We start from the raw sequence: 19,334 nt of genomic DNA on the forward strand, positions 1-19,334 counted from the left end.
ATTTATTAAAAATAAATAGGCAATTTCAAATATAAAAGTTATAATTGAAAAAATAAAAAAATTATGGAATCAAAATCATACTTTAACGTTTTTTTTTTTAATTACGTTTTGTGATTCATTTTCGACTTACAAAAATATTCAAACTTTTATGTCGTCTCTATTCAAAACTTTGTTTATTTTATTTGAGTTATGCAACATGGAGATTTGAATATCGTATTTTGCTGACTATAGAAATATACGTTAAGAATATGTTATAAAAGTAAAATAAATGTTTTGGTTGTGAATATAGTTATGTTTTAAACAATACGTGGAATAATTAGATTCGAACCAATAATCTTGAGTCAATAGTGTATATTGAAAGTCGTACATTAAACAATGGTTGAGTTTATAATAATATCGTTAGATTATTGTTAACAATATTTTCCTAAGTTGTTGACCAAAGTACTTATTTTATAAACACTTAGAAAATGTTCGGGAAGATTTTGCAATCACATGTGTTTAAACCTATATGAGTCTTAGCTTAATTGATATATAAGTGCGTTAACAATTAAGAGGTATCTTGTTTGAATTGTCTTATCTCTTACATGCTAAAAAAAATAATCATATGTTTGTCACATTTTATCAAAAGCGTTTTCAACCCAATTTCTTTTTTTTTGCGTACAAAATATGTCTACATGTTCATAGTTACTATAAATGGTCGTTAGTTAACCCTATGAACTAAAATTTAAATTTACATTAAAAAACATTATGGTCGATGGATCATCATATGTGATCAATGGATCTGTCAATGAGTATTTGTGGTTGTTGCCAACAACAAGGACGTGGACAAATGAAATGTGTCGATGGTAAGATCTCGACCATATTTGTTGTTATTGTCGCGTATCACTAATTTATGTTGATCAAGTTTTCATTTTCGAGCTAACACTTGTAAAAATCTTTGCTTGTGTGGTATTGATAGTCTACCACACTTAAATGGACCAAGTTAGTACATGAGGTGTGTAGTTGAATTAAAGACTCAAAGAGTAAAATCATGGTTTATCTTTATTATGAGAACGTCAAATGAGGATATTTAAAATGTTAATTCTAATATAGTTACATATAGCTTGATTATTTCTCATATATATATATATATTTGTAAGTTCAAGTAGTTGATCAAAACTACGAGACTCCGACTTATTTCTCTTAAGACGTTCCTTCAGAACTCGTACTCGACAACCCTCGATAAAATTTGGTGACTTTAAAACATCATAAGAATTTAAGAAGAATGATTAGCTATACCTAATTTAAACAATGCAAAGATTTGGACCTTAATTTTGTTACTTTAAACTTTATATCCGAACCTTGGAAGAAGCAAGCAAAAAGCGCGCTTTGGAATCGCGGTTTCTTTGGGCCGAGTGGGTCGCTCATAAGAGCGGAGGTTTGCTTTTCTGCCAAGAAAACCCCTCGAAGAAAAAGGGCTTAATAAGCAGCTGCTCCATTTCTAAGTGGGTTTAGCCTTTAGCACGGAAGCGCCAATTCGATTGAACTCCGATACACTGCAAAAATTCCGCCATGGATGTGATCAAGACGCAGCAAATTTCATCGAGGCCAGTTGAGAAGGTTGTAGTTCACCCTCTGGTTTTACTCAGCATCGTCGATAACTACAACCGAGTCGCTAAGGATTCCCGCAAACGAGTTGTCGGAGTTTTACTCGGTAGTTCTTTCAAGGGTACTGTTGATGTCAGCAATAGCTATGCAGGTCATTATTATTTTCTCATACCGATTTTTCTCTCGCCTTTTGTTAAAAATCTTGCTGTATTCTGGTTGGATCTGAATTTTATTGTCGTTTGATTCGGTTTGATACCTCAAGGTGGATTCTGGTTGATTTTTGTTTCAAGGGTTCTAGGAATCTGGGTATTTTGTTGGGTATTTGTCTGAATTTTGAAGTTAGTTGAACATAAAATAGTATTGGCTACAGAGACTGGAAATGTACCATTCTCGTGGTTGCCCTGATTCGCGAAAAAGGCACGAAAAGAGGGATTGTTTGTGCTTTGATTGCCTCTCATTGTGAATTAATTAGGGCATTCAGCTGCCTGCTTTTTCCACCCAATTAATTAGGGCATTGTGAATTGATTGACTCCTTTCATGGTTTGGATTACAGTGGTAATTCGTTATACTCGATTGATTCCTTTAATTGGGAATTGCAGGTTTGAAGGATTATATAGCCAGTTTTTTCCCGATACTCTACGCGCACACTGTTTTAAAACTTTGAATATCTTTAGAACATTAGTATTATCCATCTGAGTCAAGATTGTTTGGACATAAGATCGAACCATTTTAGGCTTTAGCTATAGTTTCTGTTTCCCTCCATTGTAGTTTTCTGGTTTCATATCCACATGTTCAGTAGGGTGGTTCTTGTTCAAATGGGTAGTGAGCAAGTTTATATATATACATGTGCATGTGTGACTGTGTTATTTAGTCTTAGTCTATGTCTAATGGTGACGTTTATATGGTGTACTCTCATTATTTCAGTCCCCTTTGAAGAAGATGAGAAAGATCCAAGCATATGGTTTCTTGACCACAACTATCATGAATCAATGTTTTCAATGTTTAAGAGGATAAATGGTATTTTCTCTTGTTCTAGTACCTTTTCTGGTTTTTATTTAGTTAGAATTGTTTGTTCACAACAGCCATGAATTTGTGGATGTGGCAGCCAAGGAGCACATCGTAGGTTGGTATAGCACAGGCCCAAAGCTACGAGAGAATGACCTGGATATTCACCAGTTGTTCCACGAGTAAGATCTCCACACTTGTTTGGGATTTGAGATTTCTTAGTTTCTCGTTCTCAAATTCTGCATTCTTAAAAAATAAAAACCATTATGTTTATCGTGTCTCCTGTCATCTATGTGTTCCTTTTTTCTAGTTTTCTGACATACCTCCAATTTAGATCCTTTTGAAGGCTATCCTATGGTTGTTCAATGTCGAATTTTGTATCCTCTTGACCAATGTTGTTTTTCTGGTAACTCTGCGAATCACTCATATTCTCTGTGGTGGATTTTCAGTTACTTATCAAATCCTGTGCTCGTGATTATTGATGTACAACCAAAGGAGTTGGGAATACCTACTAAAGCTTACTATGATGTTGAAGAAGTCAAAGAGGTATGGTTTTATGTTATCTCTTTTCCCCAAAAATATCAGAGGCATTTGAGAGTCAATGGTTCTGAATAGCTAAAAAGTTGATTTCTAATTGCCAATACACATCTTCTAATTTGGGTAACAGAATGCTACCCATAAGAGCCAGAAGATCTTTGTTCATGTTCCTTCGGTCATTGCTGCCCACGAGGTTGAGGAAATTGGTAAGTAATAAAATGAGATTTAAATCTTTATTTTAAGGTGTTTTTCAGTTTCGGTTTTATTTTTTATTTTGTTTACCATATAACATTCTTGGTTTGTCTAAATACAGGTGTTGAACACTTACTAAGGGACGTCAAGGATACCACCATTAGTACACTTGCCAATGAGGTTATTCTTCTTATCTATACTTGTCTTGCATTGCAGTTCTCTCCAATCAGTTTCGTTTTATTCAAACTGTTTTGCAAGTTTTTTGATTGACTTATATTAAATTTCAAGTTTTAGATGACAGTATTAGGTCACAAAGGCATTGACTAATATAAATGATATTTTATAGGTTACAGGAAAACTTACTGCTTTAAAAGGTTTGGATGCACGACTAAGTGAGATTCGTGGCTACCTTGATCTTGTTATTGACAAGAAGCTTCCATTAAATCATGAGATTCTTTACCATTTACAGGTACCACTTTTTCTCTACCCTTTTTGTGCAAGACTTTTGCATGTCACTGTATTATACTGATTTATATGTATGTATGTGTAGTAATAATTATAGTATGTATTTGATGCTATTTCTGTATTACATGTTTAATCATAACGACAAATATTCTGCAACTCCAAGCATGTTTTGCAACTCAGAAAGATCCAGAGTTAAAAGAGGAGGAAACATTTCGAGAAAATATGTGTTACATTCAAGTACCTTACCTATGTGATCCTTTTTCTTCCCTTTTTCCAATGTCTATTTTATTTATTTTTATATGAGGGGGTGCTTGTGCTTGTGCCTTGGAAAGGACTGGTTTTTTTTCTCCTCATCTCAGAATGTTCAAATAGTTTCACTAGGATATCATGAAATCAAATCGTGTGGACTGTATATTTTTGGATATTGATATCTCATATATATAAGACAACCCAATAACTACCTAAGAGGCCATGAGCTCAATCCATGGGTCAGTTGGGTTGTCTCGTCAGATTAGTCGAGTAAGCTGGCTCAGACACTCACGGAATTGATATATATATATGAGACCTCTTGGTGTTGCGGTTTTCCCTCAATTTCATCAAAGGAGTAACCAACCCCTTCCCCCCCAAGTAATACACAGATTCTATAAAGATTGAGTGTCAATTGTTAGATGCATGTGTCACACGTTTGTAGATTGGCTACGTTCCACACTTCTTCGTTGTGTGTTGTCTTTATTTACAATAGTGTTTTGTGCATTATGTGGTGCGAGACATACTAACATGGAACAGGCCAATTGATTATGATTTATAAGTTTACACCAAAAATATATACCGATGCTTAATTTCTACTTAAAATTGCAGGATGTATTCAACCTTCTTCCTAATCTAAATGTGGCAGAGTTGATAAAATCATTCGCAGGTAATATTACAAACTGAAGATTCTCCGTTGGCTTAACATGTTTCCTTAAAAGCCTTCATCTATATTTACCCTACTGTGCAGTAAAAACCAATGATATGATGCTGGTCATTTATCTTTCCTCACTCATCCGGAGCGTCATCGCACTTCATAATTTAATCAATAACAAGGTTAGTTACTGTCATTTCCTGCTGATGTAGGATATGGTTGGGATCATTTTTTAATCACTTCAAAACGTTTCACATGCCGTATCAATTAGCTCATAATAATCGTTCACTGCTCACACAAATTCTGTTTTCCAGATGCTAAACAAAGAACATGAAAAAGCTGAGGATGCAAAACCAGCAATCGTCCCCACAGCGTCTGGAAACTAACATGCTTCCACCATCAGCAGCCCATTGAAAGATCTTAGTTGAAGGAACTAGTTATCAGTTTGTCGAGTTCTTGATTGATGATGATGATATTTTTGTTTTATCCTATTGGAAGAGGTGGCTAGTTTCCCAGCATGTATTTCCCTGACCATTTTTTGTTCAATGTTATTAATTGTACACCCACACTTTATTTCCCCAAATATATCATGATGTAGACCACTCATTTCTCTTTTTCTTATTTAAATGCCATTTGAATGAAATCAGGTTTAATGAAAAGTAATATTGAATCCTAATCTCCAATTATTGATGGATAAAACTAGCCGAACTTATGCTGTAGTATTCAATCAGTTTGAAACTATTTTTAATCATTCAATAGGTGCCAATTTTTTCTCCTTTGTGGATCATTAGTTATTAGTCATTATTATTGTCTTTTTTCCACTTTATAGCTTAAATTCTTCCCTTGTAAATTGCTTCATAATAGTGTTTTACCTTGATAATGTCTAAATATCTCTTGGGGGGTGTTTTGCTCTGGAGTGGGTTAAACAACTCAAAATTTAATAGTAATTATCATTGAAAATTTCATATTTACAAGAATTTTCAACTTTCCCTTGTTGAATAGTTTGATCTTTTAACTTTGTACTTCTAACATTCCTTTACCCATTGTTTCATAAAATACATTTTTCTAAGTTTAGTTAATTTTTCTTGTTTGTTTTTGAAATCTGTCTAATATATAATACACCTTACAAAAATGTATATTTTACGTTAAGGTTTAAATTATCATATAATATATATATATTAATTAATAATATGACACAAAAATAGACATTAATAGATACTTATATATTTCTATTAGCGTAATAGAAGTTTAATAAATATATAAATATTTTAGTTTATTTTTGTATTTGAAATTTGAAAATGTTCAACCTATTTTATTTGAAACTATTAAGAAAAAAAAGGGGTAAAACTAATTATTTTTCCTATCAGTTTATAGTATTTGACTGTGTTTGGTAAATAGTGTTTTTCATGAACCCAATTATAAATTCTCAATGGGATCTATAGAAAATTTCCAATTAATGTGAAAATTTATAAGAATAAAGAATTTAAAGAAATAAGGAGGGAGAAAAGATTCAATACGCGGTTAGCAACGGCGGCGCGCCGGCATCAAACACTATTGTACTGAAGATTAGAAGTTAGCATCCATTGATTGGTTTCAGCTTTAACGGGTCTACTAATTCATCGTAAGAGTTTCATCCCTTTCTTGTTTGTTCTTCGTTTCTTGTTTTTCTTGCATTGCTCTATGACACATGTTCTGCCTCTGTTGCCCTAATTCATTCTATTATATTTTTCGAATTCAGTGCATTTATGTTTAATCCTTCGCAGCTCCTATTAGTTTGTTGTTATATTGCGTAACTAATCAAATTGTAAATTAGTTGGTGATTGGTTGCGTTGTAAATATTAGTTTGCTTGTGTAGTTAGTTGTTGATAACCTTACAAATTGCCCCTTGAAGTTGACATCAAATATGATCGAAATAATATTGGTTCTATTTTTTAGAAACTTGTTTCTGGCTGTGTCTGATTAAATTTAAGCAGTTGTCGTAGGAGAGGTGTAGAAGTTGTACTCCGAGGCACCTAATATGCTCGATAAAATGCCTGATCAAGATTATCCATGTAAACGTTTACTCTAGGCTGTGGTGCTCTGAGGTGAAATTCTAAAGCTAGATCTTAGAGTTGTTTATGAGTACAATACTTTTCCGTATTCTATTCTAAAACTTTTAGGCACCGTTTTATAAACATTTGGTTTTTGGTTTTGTTTGTTTTTTTTTAAAAAATATTTATGATTTCTCACAATTTATTTACAACGGTTCATTTCCTCTAAGGTAGCGTTTGAATTCTTAGGCCACGTAAACCACTTTTTTTTTTATCTAATTTAAAACTCTTAGGCCTCATTTTTATAAACATTTGGTTTTTGGTTATGATTTTTGAAAATTGTTATGTTTTCTCACAATTTCTTTACAAATGCTTTCATCTCTTGTAAGCTAACATTTGAATTCTGAGCAGGATTTCAAAAGAAAAAACAAATTTTGTAAAAACATTGTTTATATTTTCCAAATTTGGTATGGATTTTTGAAAATATTGATGGACATAAATAACATAACCAAGGAACTCACAAGTGTAAGTAGTGTTTGTTTACAAGGTTTTTTGTGGTGGACTGGGAGCTCTTGTATGTTTTCCTTTGGGTTCCATCGTCTCCTACAGATAGGGAAACGATGGACATGATGACTCTTCTTTCGCTTCTTGAGAATCACCTATTTCGTCTTAGAAGGAGAGATGTGAGAGTCCAGAGCCCCAGTCCTTTGGACGGGTTCTCGTGTAAGTCTTCTTTTCAGTGCTTGGTTAATCCTTCACCTTTGGTTAAGTCAGTCTTTATGTCGATTTGGAGGATGTTTCTTTACATGGCGTGTCCTTCATGGCCGTATCAGCACGTTGGATAGATTCGAGGAAGATGTTGTTGTTGGTTGGGCCTTTTTGCTGTATTCTGTGTTGGAAGGTGGAGGAAAACTTTAGACCATGTCTTTTTCCATTGTGAGATGGTGAGCCATGTTTGGGATGCTTTTTTCTAGACTTTTGGCTTGAGCAGTGTTCGTCACAGGATTGTTAAAGATATGATCAAGGAGTTCCTCCTCATTTTGAGAAGAAAGACCGATTTCTCTGGTGTGGTAGTGTTTGTGCTATTCTGTGGGTTTTATGGGACGAGAGGAATGGTAGGGTGTTTAATGGGGTTGAGAAGGTGAATGGAGGCTTATAGTCTCTTGTTCGTTTTCATGCTTCTCATTGAGCTTGGATTTCACAGATTTTTTGTAATTATCCTATGAACATGATTTTGCATAGTTGGAGTCACTTCTTGTAGAGGGATTCCTCTTGTTCGAGGGCTTGGTTCTATTTGTGCATTCTGTCTCAATGAAAGTTGTGGTTTTTATAAATTAAAAGGGCTAATTTTCGAAACAAAAAATCGAAAAGCTCAATGGTTATCAATCGGAGCTTGAACTTTTCAATTAGATATTTGCTCTATTCCGTTTTTATCTGTGAATGTGGCAAACCTCTTGTTATTATTGGAAAGTAGGAATTTGATGATCGTGCTCAAGTTGGATTATCAATGAGGCTTGATGGATTTATAAAAAAATTGTGTTTTTTTTTATTATTGAGGGTTCAATATTTTTATTTAATATTAAATACACTTAGACTTCCTTTGATGCGCAACTTTGACTTTCTTGCTGGGTTTGAATGTTGCCAGGAGGCCTGTCTGCTCCGCACTACCGGTAACTCTTGCTTGGTTCTTCAGTCATGGGCAAAGCTTCAAGAGATAAGAGGGTTTAAGCTCTATTCTATTTGACTATTTGTATTCCTGATTCATTATCTTTTACCATGTTTTGTTTACTTGGTCTCATTTGCAGGATATATACTACCGTAAAGCAAAAGAAGAAGGTTGGCGTGCTCGAAGTGCATTTAAACTTCTTCAGATAGACGAGGAATTTAACATATTTGAAGGTTTGTTCTTGTATTGAGCTCCTCTATTGAAATATTGTTACGTTTCTGGTAGGATGTCAATCACTGAGTTGGTCATGATAATTAATCTTTCTGCAACATTTTGGATCAACCTTTCTAACAGAGTTGTTTTGTGTGATCTTTATGACTTTGTAATCATCCTGTTTTATCATGTATAAGTATTTTGAAATGCTTCCAAGTACGTTGTCTACAATGAAATTTCATATGCAGGAGTCAAGAGAGTGGTAGATTTATGTGCAGCCCCCGGTAGCTGGAGCCAGGTAATTTCTTTTCAGCATCTTCTTGTTGCAATTTGTTTATCAAACTAGTGATCAATGACTCAATGCCTTATGGGCAAAACAAACTTTTGTTTAAAATATGAATAAAACTAAGAAGAATTCGTCTTGCGATAGACTTTGTAACCATCTTTTTTGTTTGGAAAGCATGCCTGTATATGAGGTGCAATCCTCCTCCTCCCTTCATTGACCCTGCATCTTGGCATACTGAGTATGTTTTGATAAACACTAAGTATAATGGGGGCTGATAAAAGCAATGTAGTATGTGGTGATGCAAATATTGCTTACAAATATAGTTTATTGTGGTTAATTATTTGAAAGTTGTTCTGACATTTTCTCGCCTACTAATCATATATAGGTCCTCAGTAGAAAATTGTATCTCCCAGCAAAGCTTTCTCCAGATTTAAAGTAAGCATGGTAGATGATTATATGAAAATGTAGGCCTCGTTTATTAATCATCTTGTTTTTTGGTTTTTGGTTTTTGAAAAGCAAACTTGTTTTCTCTCAATTCCTGACAATGATATGCATTTTTCTTAACTGAAAGAGTTGAGTTCTTAACTAAATTCCAAAAACAAAAACAAGTTTTTCAAGACTATTTTTTTAGTTTTCAAAATTTGGCTTGGTTTTTAAAAACAATGCAAAGTAGTCCACAAAGTAAGAAATTTAGCAGTGGAAGGGGTATTTATTGACTTCATTTTAAAAAACTAAACTCTAAAAATCAGATGGTTACCAAATGGGGGTGTAACTTTTTCCTTCCCATCCTTCTCTCCATTGTCTCTTTATCTCCCTCTTTCATTGATTCTCTAGCTTCATTTGCAGGGATGGCGAACTTCCTCTTATTGTTGCTATTGATTTACAGCCGATGGCTCCAATTGAAGGTGTTATTGAAGTGCAGGGTGATATAACAAATGCTAGGACAGCTGAAGTGGTAAGCAGTGTGTATCATGTACACACTACTTTTAACATTTGATATGGTAAACGAAGACATATCCAGATCCTAATGCACCAACATGGTCAATTTTGTTTTAAAATTTCCATTTGTGATAATGTTCCTACGTTTTCTTCATACTGGATTACTTTTCTCTTTTGAATGAGTACTCACGCTGTGTTGTAAATCCCTTTTATTAAAAAAAATTGTCACATACGAAATTGTGATATCTTTTTGTTCATGGTTTATCAAATATTTAATTTTACCAGGTCATTAGGCATTTTGATGGGTGCAAGGCTGACCTGGTTGTTTGTGACGGTGCACCTGATGGTAGATATTTGTGTTTTTGAATTTTCTCTTGGGGTTCTAACTGATGATATTTTGTTACTGATTATGTGCTTGTGTTTGTAGTTACTGGTCTTCATGACATGGACGAGTTTGTTCAGTTCCAGCTCATACTAGCTGTAAGTGCAGTGTTTTTTTCTACAGACTGTTAAATTTCTCTAGATGGTGCTGATGAATAGTTTAAGATATTTTAAAAAATGCATGAGATGCATGCACATTGACAGTAATGATGTTGCTCCGGTTCTCGTTTACAGTGCGTGGAGAGAATAAAAAAATAAAACCAACAAGAAGCACTAATGAGTGTCAAATTGTTTGAATCTACAAATAGAAAATACTGTGTAACAAGTGAGCAAGGTAGATGAGATCCTTTAGGTTAATCATGGTTGCTGTTTATTATGAAGTTATATCGAAATCTTCTAAAGGTTTTTCTATTGTATGTTGCCTGCACTCATTGACCTCTTTCCTATATGGATTGAATTTTGTTGCTGTCATCAGTGTCCTCTGCTGCTGCCTTGTTTTCTCTATTTCTCTCTCTTCCTTCATCTAGTTCTCAATGTAGGAAATATTTGAGTTTTACAGAGATGAGCTGGACTCTTTTTTCCTTTCTTCTCAGGGTTTAACAATTGTTACGCACATACTCAGAGAAGGTGGTAAGTTCATAGCAAAGATATTCCGTGGAAAGGATACCAGCCTTTTGTATAGTCAGGTAAATGGTTGTTACAGGACCCAATAGAAATATGTAGCATACTCGTGTTGTAAAAAAACTTATGGTGTTCTCACTAAATGCATCTGCAATATGAATCAGAATCTCTCTTTCAACTTTTCTTCTTCCAATCAAGTTGGAAATTTTGCTTTGAGCTCCTTTTCCCTGTAATTATTGCATTGACGTATATGATTTTCTTAGATACGTTTAGCACTAATAAAAATTTTCAAGCATTATCATGGATTACATAAGCAACTTAATCAAGGGTGTTTGTTGTTCCATACATGGTTATGAAGCCGCCAATGATTTTTACATTTTCGAGGTTTTCTGTTGCAGCTGAAGTTATTTTTCCCTGTAGTGACTTTTGCAAAGCCAAAAAGCAGTCGGAACTCAAGTATAGGTAACCTTTCCGTTTTCCACTTTTGTTGATTGGTTGCTATAGAGGTCCATCTTTCGATTATACTTGATTTTGTTTCCAGAAAATGATTCTCTCTTAATTGAAAATGGCCTCTCTCTCTTTCTCTTATTATTTTTTTAATCTCTTTATCGCATCTGATTCATAGGATTCTTGCGCATGAATTTTTAGATATTCATTGTACTTGGATTCCTTAAATCAACTTTAGATTGTTATCGATTAATACTAGCTGGTCGGACTGGTGTCCTCCCAACAACAAATTGTGGAGTTGGTACATTTAGGGGTGGTCTGTAATATAAAAAAGGTGTGAAAGAGGACAAAATAGTCAAGGGTAAAAGTAAAATTTTTGAACTTTCACTGTTGCTTTTGTGAACATCCATGAATCCTGCCATGAGTCCAAATAGTCAAATGTTTGATTACGGTAAGTCTCCTTTTATCAGTTGCTTAACTGTTTTAAACAGGTAAGCAGTGATTATTTGGCATTATGTACGAGAAATAGACGTGTTAAACAACCTTATGGTAGGTAGGCCAAAATATTCAATGAGAGCATTACATTAAAAAATTTTTTTTGGTTTTTCTGCCCTTATTTAGTTGGCTTTCTCTTTTATATCACACAGTGGTATATCATACAAGATCGTTATTTGTTAACGTTTGTAAATCAAAGTTCCAAGACAACATTTAAGCTACGGTACTAACCATAAGAAATTACTAGGAAAAGAAATCAAGAGTTCAAGAACATAGTTAAAACGTCTGAAAGTTGAATGGACTAAGTGGGCACAAGTTTTAAAACTATTGAACTAAATTTGTAATTCATTCCAGTGCTTTCTTTTAGTTGGCCTTGGTGAACGCACGGTAGCAACTTTTAAACAAAGTTGAGATTATGTTTTAATTTTATGTCGAAGCTCATACGTTGACTGGGTGCAAATGCAGAAGCATTTGCTGTTTGTGAGAACTATTCTCCTCCCGAAGGTTTCAATTCAAAAGATCTGCATCGCTTGCTGGAAAAGGTGGGAAGTCCGTCAGGAGGAGATGACTTAGGTAAACTCAATATCCTACCTTGATTTGGAGTTCACATTTCGTAGACGTATCCTCAGATCAAGCATGTTCTTATCCTATTTTTAAAGATTAATTTGTTTTACAGCTGGTGCTGTGACCGAGTTGTCTACTTGTCTCTAGGCTTTTAAAAATTAGTGTCTCCTGATTTTGATGTGTGGTCAATGCCCTGGTATTTTTGGTTACATAAGAGGAAGTAATAGCATTTCTATTTTGCTACATTTTGTCCCTCTCAGATTGCAGTAGTGGGTGGCTGGAAGGTCCCAATAAAGTTTACATCCCATTTCTTGCCTGTGGGGACCTCAGTGGATATGACTCCGACCGTTCATACCCACTGCCCAGAGGTGCCGAGGGAACTTATCGGAGCTTAGATCCTGTGCAGCCTCCTATTGCCCCTCCATATAAAAGGGCTCTCGAAATGAAGAAAGCTTCCAGTCAAGGAATTCGAGAACTTGAAAAACTTTCCTTGGATTCCTGATTATCCCATTCAATGTTTTAGATAACCAACAAAGTGGTTTGGAATGGACCGGTAATTATTAGAACAGCAATCATTTCTCCCTCCTCCCCTCCCTCTCTCGTTTAAAGTGATGACTACTCCCGCCTATTTATGTAAAAAAATGGCTGTGGATCTTGATTTCGATTCTTTTAATTTGAGATAATTAAGATTATGGAGATGAATTATGATTAGCATGAGATTATCCCGCACGAGTATTACGCATCCTTCATTATTTCCTTAGACATGAACCCCACCCTCCATGCATACCTCAAACTAAAACAAAAAAGGAAAATCATTTTGAGCATTATTATTAAGCATTGCAAATTTTGAAGGGCATTCTACTGCATGTGGGTCTGCATGTTCCTATGTTTCTACTTTGCAAATGTTTGGACAAACTGGGGTTTTACAGGTGGGTCCCGTGATTGAGAATCGACCAACCATGCTTGCTAATTGGGAATCTCTCGGCTATCCAAAGGCGTGGCCCTCCAAATTCACAGGTCTAAGTCTAACTCATCCCTTTCCCTAACTATTGTCTTCAAAAAATTTATGGCCCAAACATATCACGCAGAGAGATTCGTGCTGTCTAGGCCATTCATTCCTCGAGAGGATGCCATTATTTAGGCCTTTAATGGTGGTTGTTACATCCAGTTCCTTCATTTATAGACACCACTGAACAAGAATGACTCAGCCAAGTTAACATTTACGTATATTGAATTTACCCGATTAGGTGATATTTTGTCGATATCCAATTTATTTAATTTTTTAATGAACAGATATCTGCTCGTGATCACGGCATTTAGACAAAAGAATTCTGAGCTTCAAAGGCAGAAACTCTATTATCATCTGCTAAAGCATCATCTTAAAGAGACGGGCACGCAAAAGAATGTCTAAAATATCGACTAAATTTTACATGCACATTCTATTCTCACAAGTACATAACTTTCAGTAAGTACTTCCAGAGACTGAATTTGATCTGGACAAAGATGAAGAGTGGTTTAAGAACTCGATACAATCTTCAATGGCTTCAGCTCGATGCGATTCCATGGAATCCGAGACCGATCTTGACCTTGTAAAAGTGGAGGCTGAAGAAACCTTTCGTGAAGACTTTCTTGTTGAGACAAAGCGAATTGCTTCACTTACTCTGTTCTTAAGGCTCTGTAGAAACCTCACCGGCAAGTACCTTGTTTCTCTGCTAAGGCCGAAGCTCCACATTCCGGCTCCGCCATCACCACCGCCACCGTGTTTGAGCACAACCGTTGGCTTATCATTCACATCAGGACTGAAGCTGACTCGTTTGCTCGCTTTCCTTGACATTTGAACCTTCCAACTGAGATGTAAATCCTAAGGGTAAAATAGTGGCTTTAAAGAGAGAAGAGAAAGAGATTTCGTGTAGTGTGTAAAAGATATGGGAAAGGATGTGTGAGAAGTAAATAGAGTAGCTTTCTTGAGGAGAAGAGACAGTGAGTTAGGTTGTGAGAATAAGGAGCATTTATTGCTTCAAATTTAAGGAAATAGAGAGAAGAATGAAAACGAAAGAATGGGGCTTAATTAAGCAACTCTCCGCTGTAGGAAGATTGAAGATGATTGATTCAGTCGGCAGTAAGGCTCAAGTTGAGCGTTTAGATTACGCTCAAATAGACATGTCATTTATATATGGATGCCAAATGAATGATGCACCAGGAACTTTTACCTACCCTTTAGAAAACTTTGGACCCCATAAAAAAACTTTGAAGAATATGCTTACAACTCCTCTTATTCTTGGTTTGCAATTGAAGGGTTTAAGGGAAGATTATGTTTTTTTATATGTGCAAATTGCAACAGGAGAGGAGTTTTGGTTAAAAGATTAAGCAATGGGAAGTGGATTAGGTCAGAAAAAGAGATGAGTGGAGCCAACAGAGAATAAAAAGGAGAATGAGAAGAAGTAGAAGAGGGAGGAGGAAAAAGAGGGGAGCAAGAGAGAGACAACCACTCGATACTCTTCAGCATCATCGTTGCTTTTGAGGCACAATGGAATGGCCCTACAAGTCTCTCTTTTGTTGGCCATCTTGATTCTCATTTCCAGTAGTATCACAGAAATCCATCAGCCTGGTAATGCTCCTCTCTCTCTCTATCTCTTTATTTCTCTCTCCTCCTTGCTTGCTTGAGCATAGATAAATTTGGTAGTACTTAAATCACTAGATGATATATTACTTTATTTTATAGTCACTATCTTATCTTTAAAAAGTATCTATTTATATCCTAAACTTCATGGTATAAAAACCATGAAAAGTATCTATTTATATCCTAAACTTCATGGTATTGATAACCAATAAGTATATCAATTCGAACTTTGAACTTTTATATAAAAGTATATCATTTTACCCTCTCTCTTATGTTTTGTTTGGATAAACATGTGTGTGAATTATCTTTAAAAACCATCCATGCATTTACTCTAATAATTTATTTTTGTAGAATTCACATTTGAAAGTTTGTTTGCATTTAATAATTAATGCATAATTATAACAAAGAGTCTATATTGATTAACTTTGAAATTCTAGTACTTTAATTATTTAGGGTTTGGTGTAGAAAATTTAAAGTTTAGTTGAATGAATTGATATTTACCCGTAAATGCTAGTATTAGGCCATTCCTTTCTGTGAGGTCACAAGGTGTTTTTTATTTGAATGAGCAAAGGAAAGCAAATAAAACTTTTGTGCATTCACTTTTTCTTTTCTTCTTTTACTGTCGTTTGGCAGAAGAATTTTGTCTTGAAAAATCTGCATGCTCTCAGATTTTTTTTAGGGCTTTTGACTGAGAGATAAAGCTAAAGGAGGGGCCTGAAAATTGAATTCTTCATCTGCCTGTTGACTCCCTCTCCTATGTCTCTTCATCTGTTCAACACCTTTAATTATACTCTCCCCGTACGTCATTGTTTCTTTCCCTCTCTACTACTTTTTCTTAACCATTTTTTGTTCGCAGCCATTGGATTGTTCATTCCACACGCCATCATATCCTCAATAGCTTTTTGCTATTGACAATCAAAGAAACCCTTTTTTTTTTCTTTTCATTTTATCATTTCCTACTCTAAATCCATAACTCATTTTCATCATTTTTATTCTCCTTTTTTCAATATGGATTGCTGCAATTTCCCCTCCTATATATATATTTTTTTATTGGCAATTGTTAGATAGCGATATGGTTCAATTTCCATACCTTGTGCAGGAATAACCACCCATGGAATAATCTCATATATATTGAAGCTTAAGTTTTAGGTTGTGTATATTATAAATTTCATTCATATAGTTTGATAAAACCTTCTTAAACAGTGTAATATTTTTAAGGTTTATTTAAATCAAATTATAAATGTTTCACGAAATGTCATTTTTGTTCGTACACTTTTAAATTTTAATAAATACGGTTTAAAATGAGCGTTTGTTTTGAACACTTTCTAAGACAATGTTTTACGTACAAGTTTGTTTTTGTTTGCTACACATTGGAAGTGTTTTTGTCAATGACAAATTACTTAAAACTCTATGAACTAATAATTTTAAAAAGTGGTTGTTAGAATTGATCGTTAGTGAAAAATGATTTCCAAAAGTTTTGCGAGAGTAGGTTACGGATGATGGTCACTGGAGGTCGTCGGCAGCAACATGGTGGAAGTGGGGTAGAAAATTGGTGAGTACATTTTGGTCATTTTAGGATATATAAGTTAGAAATAAATTGATCGCTAAATAATCAAATATCATTTTTGAGAAAATTGAATTGAACAACTTCATAAACTCATTTCTTTACGTATATATATTATTTTAAAAATTAAACATTTCAAAATTAAACCAAACAAACCTTAAATTTCAACTTTCTCCGACCTATGGGACAAAAATTATAAAATATAACATTAATAGGTCACATGCCAACATGTGAATGTTTGAGCACCATATATTTTATTACTTCATTATTTTTTAAAAGAAAAATGCGTGACTCAGTGTTTCTCAGACGTTAGCCACTTTAATATAAAAGTAATAGGCTAAGGCACATAATTCATCCATCACCATCTCCATAATATCTGTTTTTGCTTAATTCCTATGATGAACGTGTCGTCTAAAAATTGCATATGTTGAAGAAAATGATGGTTTCACGTTTACTTGTCCTTCTAATTATTTTATTATATCAAAGTTGAACAAGAACTAGTCATGATTCATCAGCAAATTGATGGTTTCTTTTCTTAAAAAACAATAATTGCTACTGTTGATCAACCAATTTGACCAATCCTTTCAAAAAGCTCATCTTTTATATTAATGCAAGTTTTCAAAGTAAAGTGGTTTCTCAGCCGGGAATATCATTAATTAATAACAAATAAATTTTCAATTCTGGCGGTAATTTTTTATTACTTTAATTCGAATTATATATGTCTTCATCGTATATTAAATATGCTTGTTTTGGTAACACCAAATATTGTTGAAGTAATACTTCTTTTAAAGCAATGTTTATTATTATTATTATTATTATTTGGCTCTTGTCAAATCTTAATGCATTAAATGTTAGTTATTATTATTTTGGACAATTGCAAAAATAGCAATAATCACCCAAGTATTTACATATAGATTGAAATAAATTTAGACTCATTAGTTAGAGTTTATTACGATATAGTTTACCCCTCGTAGGAATCTATCAGTTTAGCACCGGTTGGTTTTACTATGGGCTTTCAAACCCTTGTGTGTGGGCCAAAATCAGTAAGACCCACTTTGTCAATTAAGCTCTTTGAGGTGGGCTTGATAGATTCAATTCGTGGACTGGGCTAAAATTGGCTTCACTTTTCGTGGATTACCAATACAGGCCCATAACAAAATCCGACGAGTCGACGAAATTTGGGTGGTTTGGTCACAAAAACTAATATATATATATATATATATATATATATATATATATATATATATATTTAGTAATTAGAAACATGAAATTTTTACTACGAGCTTATACCTTTATCAAAGAGGGAAAAAAAAAAAGTAATTTATTGTCAAGTGATAAATGTTACTTTGAAAATTACAAATAGCTGCAAATAGAAAATTTCACTATATAGCAATAGAAAGCCTTACCTGAGGTAAAATACATAAATAATAATTAGTGACAAGTCTTTCTAATAATTAAAATCCAAAAGTGAAGGGTACATGTATGGTGGCATTATAAATAATTTAAAGAAGCACAAACAAAAAGAAGGTCAAAAAGTACCTGTTTGCTTATAAAAAGAAAAAACACACACATATATATTAGAATGCTAGCCTATGCTTTCCAACAAAAGGTAAGGTTACAAAAAGGGTGGAAATATATATATTTTTTAAATTGACTTTTAAGTTCATTAGGTGATGTTAAAACTAAGTCATTATGACGAAATTAATCTTGAAATGTCAATTCTCAATAAGATGATTCTTCTTTGACTATGGAGTATTACTTTAGGTTAACCAACTTACATTATTAATGAACATGTTATATTAATTAGAAGTTAGAAAGCTACTCAATTATAAATAAAAATTATTATGCATACAATCACTACATCCTTTAATGTGAAAATATATATCAAAATATCCTTTAATGGCCATACAATCACTATATCTATAAATATATATCAAAATTTTACTTCATATCTATGATTGATCGTAATAAAGACATTCGTTACTTAAGTGATATATATTGATAAATAAATGTTGTAAATTTTTTTGTTATAATTGTAAATACTTTTGAGCAATTTTAAATGAACAATAGTTTTTATTTATTTATTTGTAGAGTGTGAATGTTATAAATTTAGTATCCTTATATGTTAGGTCTAAAAAAGTTAGTTAAGAAGTCAACTTTATAAAGAAAGAAAAACAAAGAGAGTTAAGAAGACATATGAAGAACCCACATGGTCAGCAATATTATAAAATGGTATAAAAGGGATATTATGTGGTTTACATTTTGATGGGGCAAAGATATTTGATGTAACATTGATTCCATATCTTTCACAAAATTTATATACATAAACAAATTGAATCATATAATTTAAGGTTGAATAGTAGGTTAGTTTATTGGATTTTTTTTTTTAATTTTACAAAGTTTATGATTTTTTTTTTGGACAAAAAAGAGATGGAAAAGTTAAAAGATTTGTTTGATTTTCTTTTCCAAAACTTACAATGAAACCCAATATTTTAAATTGAAAATTTGTATGTAAATGGTTGTCTCCTATAATAAAGTCTTAAATATGGTAAAATGTGATTGGGCAAAAGAGTTAAGGGTGACCAACCACTAGGGCAGCATAGAAGAAAAATAGGGTTCTTGGTCCATGTGTCAATGCAACAATGGTGGGGTTTTGAAGTTTTCAGATTTCCCAATATCCAATCAATCAATTTAATATTCTTTTTATTTGAAGGATTTTACAAAACCAAATTTGATTAATGTGTAAGCTAAGGTAAAAAAAGGAGGATTTTTTTTTCTTCTCAACCAAACCTTAATGAGAAATTCCTAAACTACAATTATA

General features: G+C 33.5%; 3 protein-coding genes across 5 annotated transcripts; 2 read left to right on the top strand and 1 right to left on the bottom strand.

Annotated features, from left to right (window-relative positions):
• Positions 1-1,328: 1,328 nt before the first annotated feature.
• Positions 1,329-5,363, top strand: LOC101215586 (26S proteasome non-ATPase regulatory subunit 7 homolog A). Its single transcript, XM_004137683.3, has 10 exons — positions 1,329-1,738; positions 2,512-2,604; positions 2,693-2,774; positions 3,042-3,138; positions 3,260-3,335; positions 3,443-3,501; positions 3,668-3,790; positions 4,645-4,702; positions 4,784-4,869; positions 5,002-5,363. The coding sequence occupies exons 1-10, from the start codon at positions 1,552-1,554 to the stop codon at positions 5,071-5,073; spliced, it is 933 nt and encodes a 310-aa protein (XP_004137731.1). The 5' UTR covers positions 1,329-1,551; the 3' UTR covers positions 5,074-5,363.
• A 761-nt stretch (positions 5,364-6,124) lies between these two features.
• LOC101215346 (putative tRNA (cytidine(32)/guanosine(34)-2'-O)-methyltransferase) lies at positions 6,125-13,051 on the top strand. 3 transcript variants are annotated; one of them, XM_031882464.1, is made up of 13 exons: positions 6,143-6,308; positions 6,661-6,771; positions 8,363-8,439; positions 8,523-8,616; positions 8,845-8,894; positions 9,268-9,317; positions 9,729-9,837; positions 10,107-10,167; positions 10,249-10,301; positions 10,796-10,888; positions 11,222-11,285; positions 12,231-12,338; positions 12,590-13,051. In XM_031882464.1, the coding sequence occupies exons 3-13, from the start codon at positions 8,413-8,415 to the stop codon at positions 12,829-12,831; spliced, it is 951 nt and encodes a 316-aa protein (XP_031738324.1). In that variant the 5' UTR covers positions 6,143-6,308; positions 6,661-6,771; positions 8,363-8,412; the 3' UTR covers positions 12,832-13,051. The 3 variants fall into 3 exon arrangements, with proteins under 3 accessions (XP_004137730.1, XP_031738324.1, XP_011651872.1); XM_004137682.3 differs by lacking the exon at positions 6,661-6,771 and having other exon boundaries at positions 6,125-6,308; XM_011653570.2 differs by lacking the exons at positions 6,143-6,308; positions 6,661-6,771 and adding an exon at positions 7,275-7,661.
• A 531-nt stretch (positions 13,052-13,582) lies between these two features.
• LOC101216064 (josephin-like protein) lies at positions 13,583-15,033 on the bottom strand. The gene has a single exon (XM_004137685.3). The coding sequence runs from the start codon at positions 14,161-14,163 to the stop codon at positions 13,792-13,794; it is 372 nt and encodes a 123-aa protein (XP_004137733.1). The 5' UTR covers positions 14,164-15,033; the 3' UTR covers positions 13,583-13,791.
• Positions 15,034-19,334: the final 4,301 nt, after the last annotated feature.

Source organism: Cucumis sativus, chromosome 3 (genome assembly GCF_000004075.3).
Source record: "Cucumis sativus cultivar 9930 chromosome 3, Cucumber_9930_V3, whole genome shotgun sequence".
NCBI classification, from domain to species: domain Eukaryota; kingdom Viridiplantae; phylum Streptophyta; class Magnoliopsida; order Cucurbitales; family Cucurbitaceae; genus Cucumis; species Cucumis sativus.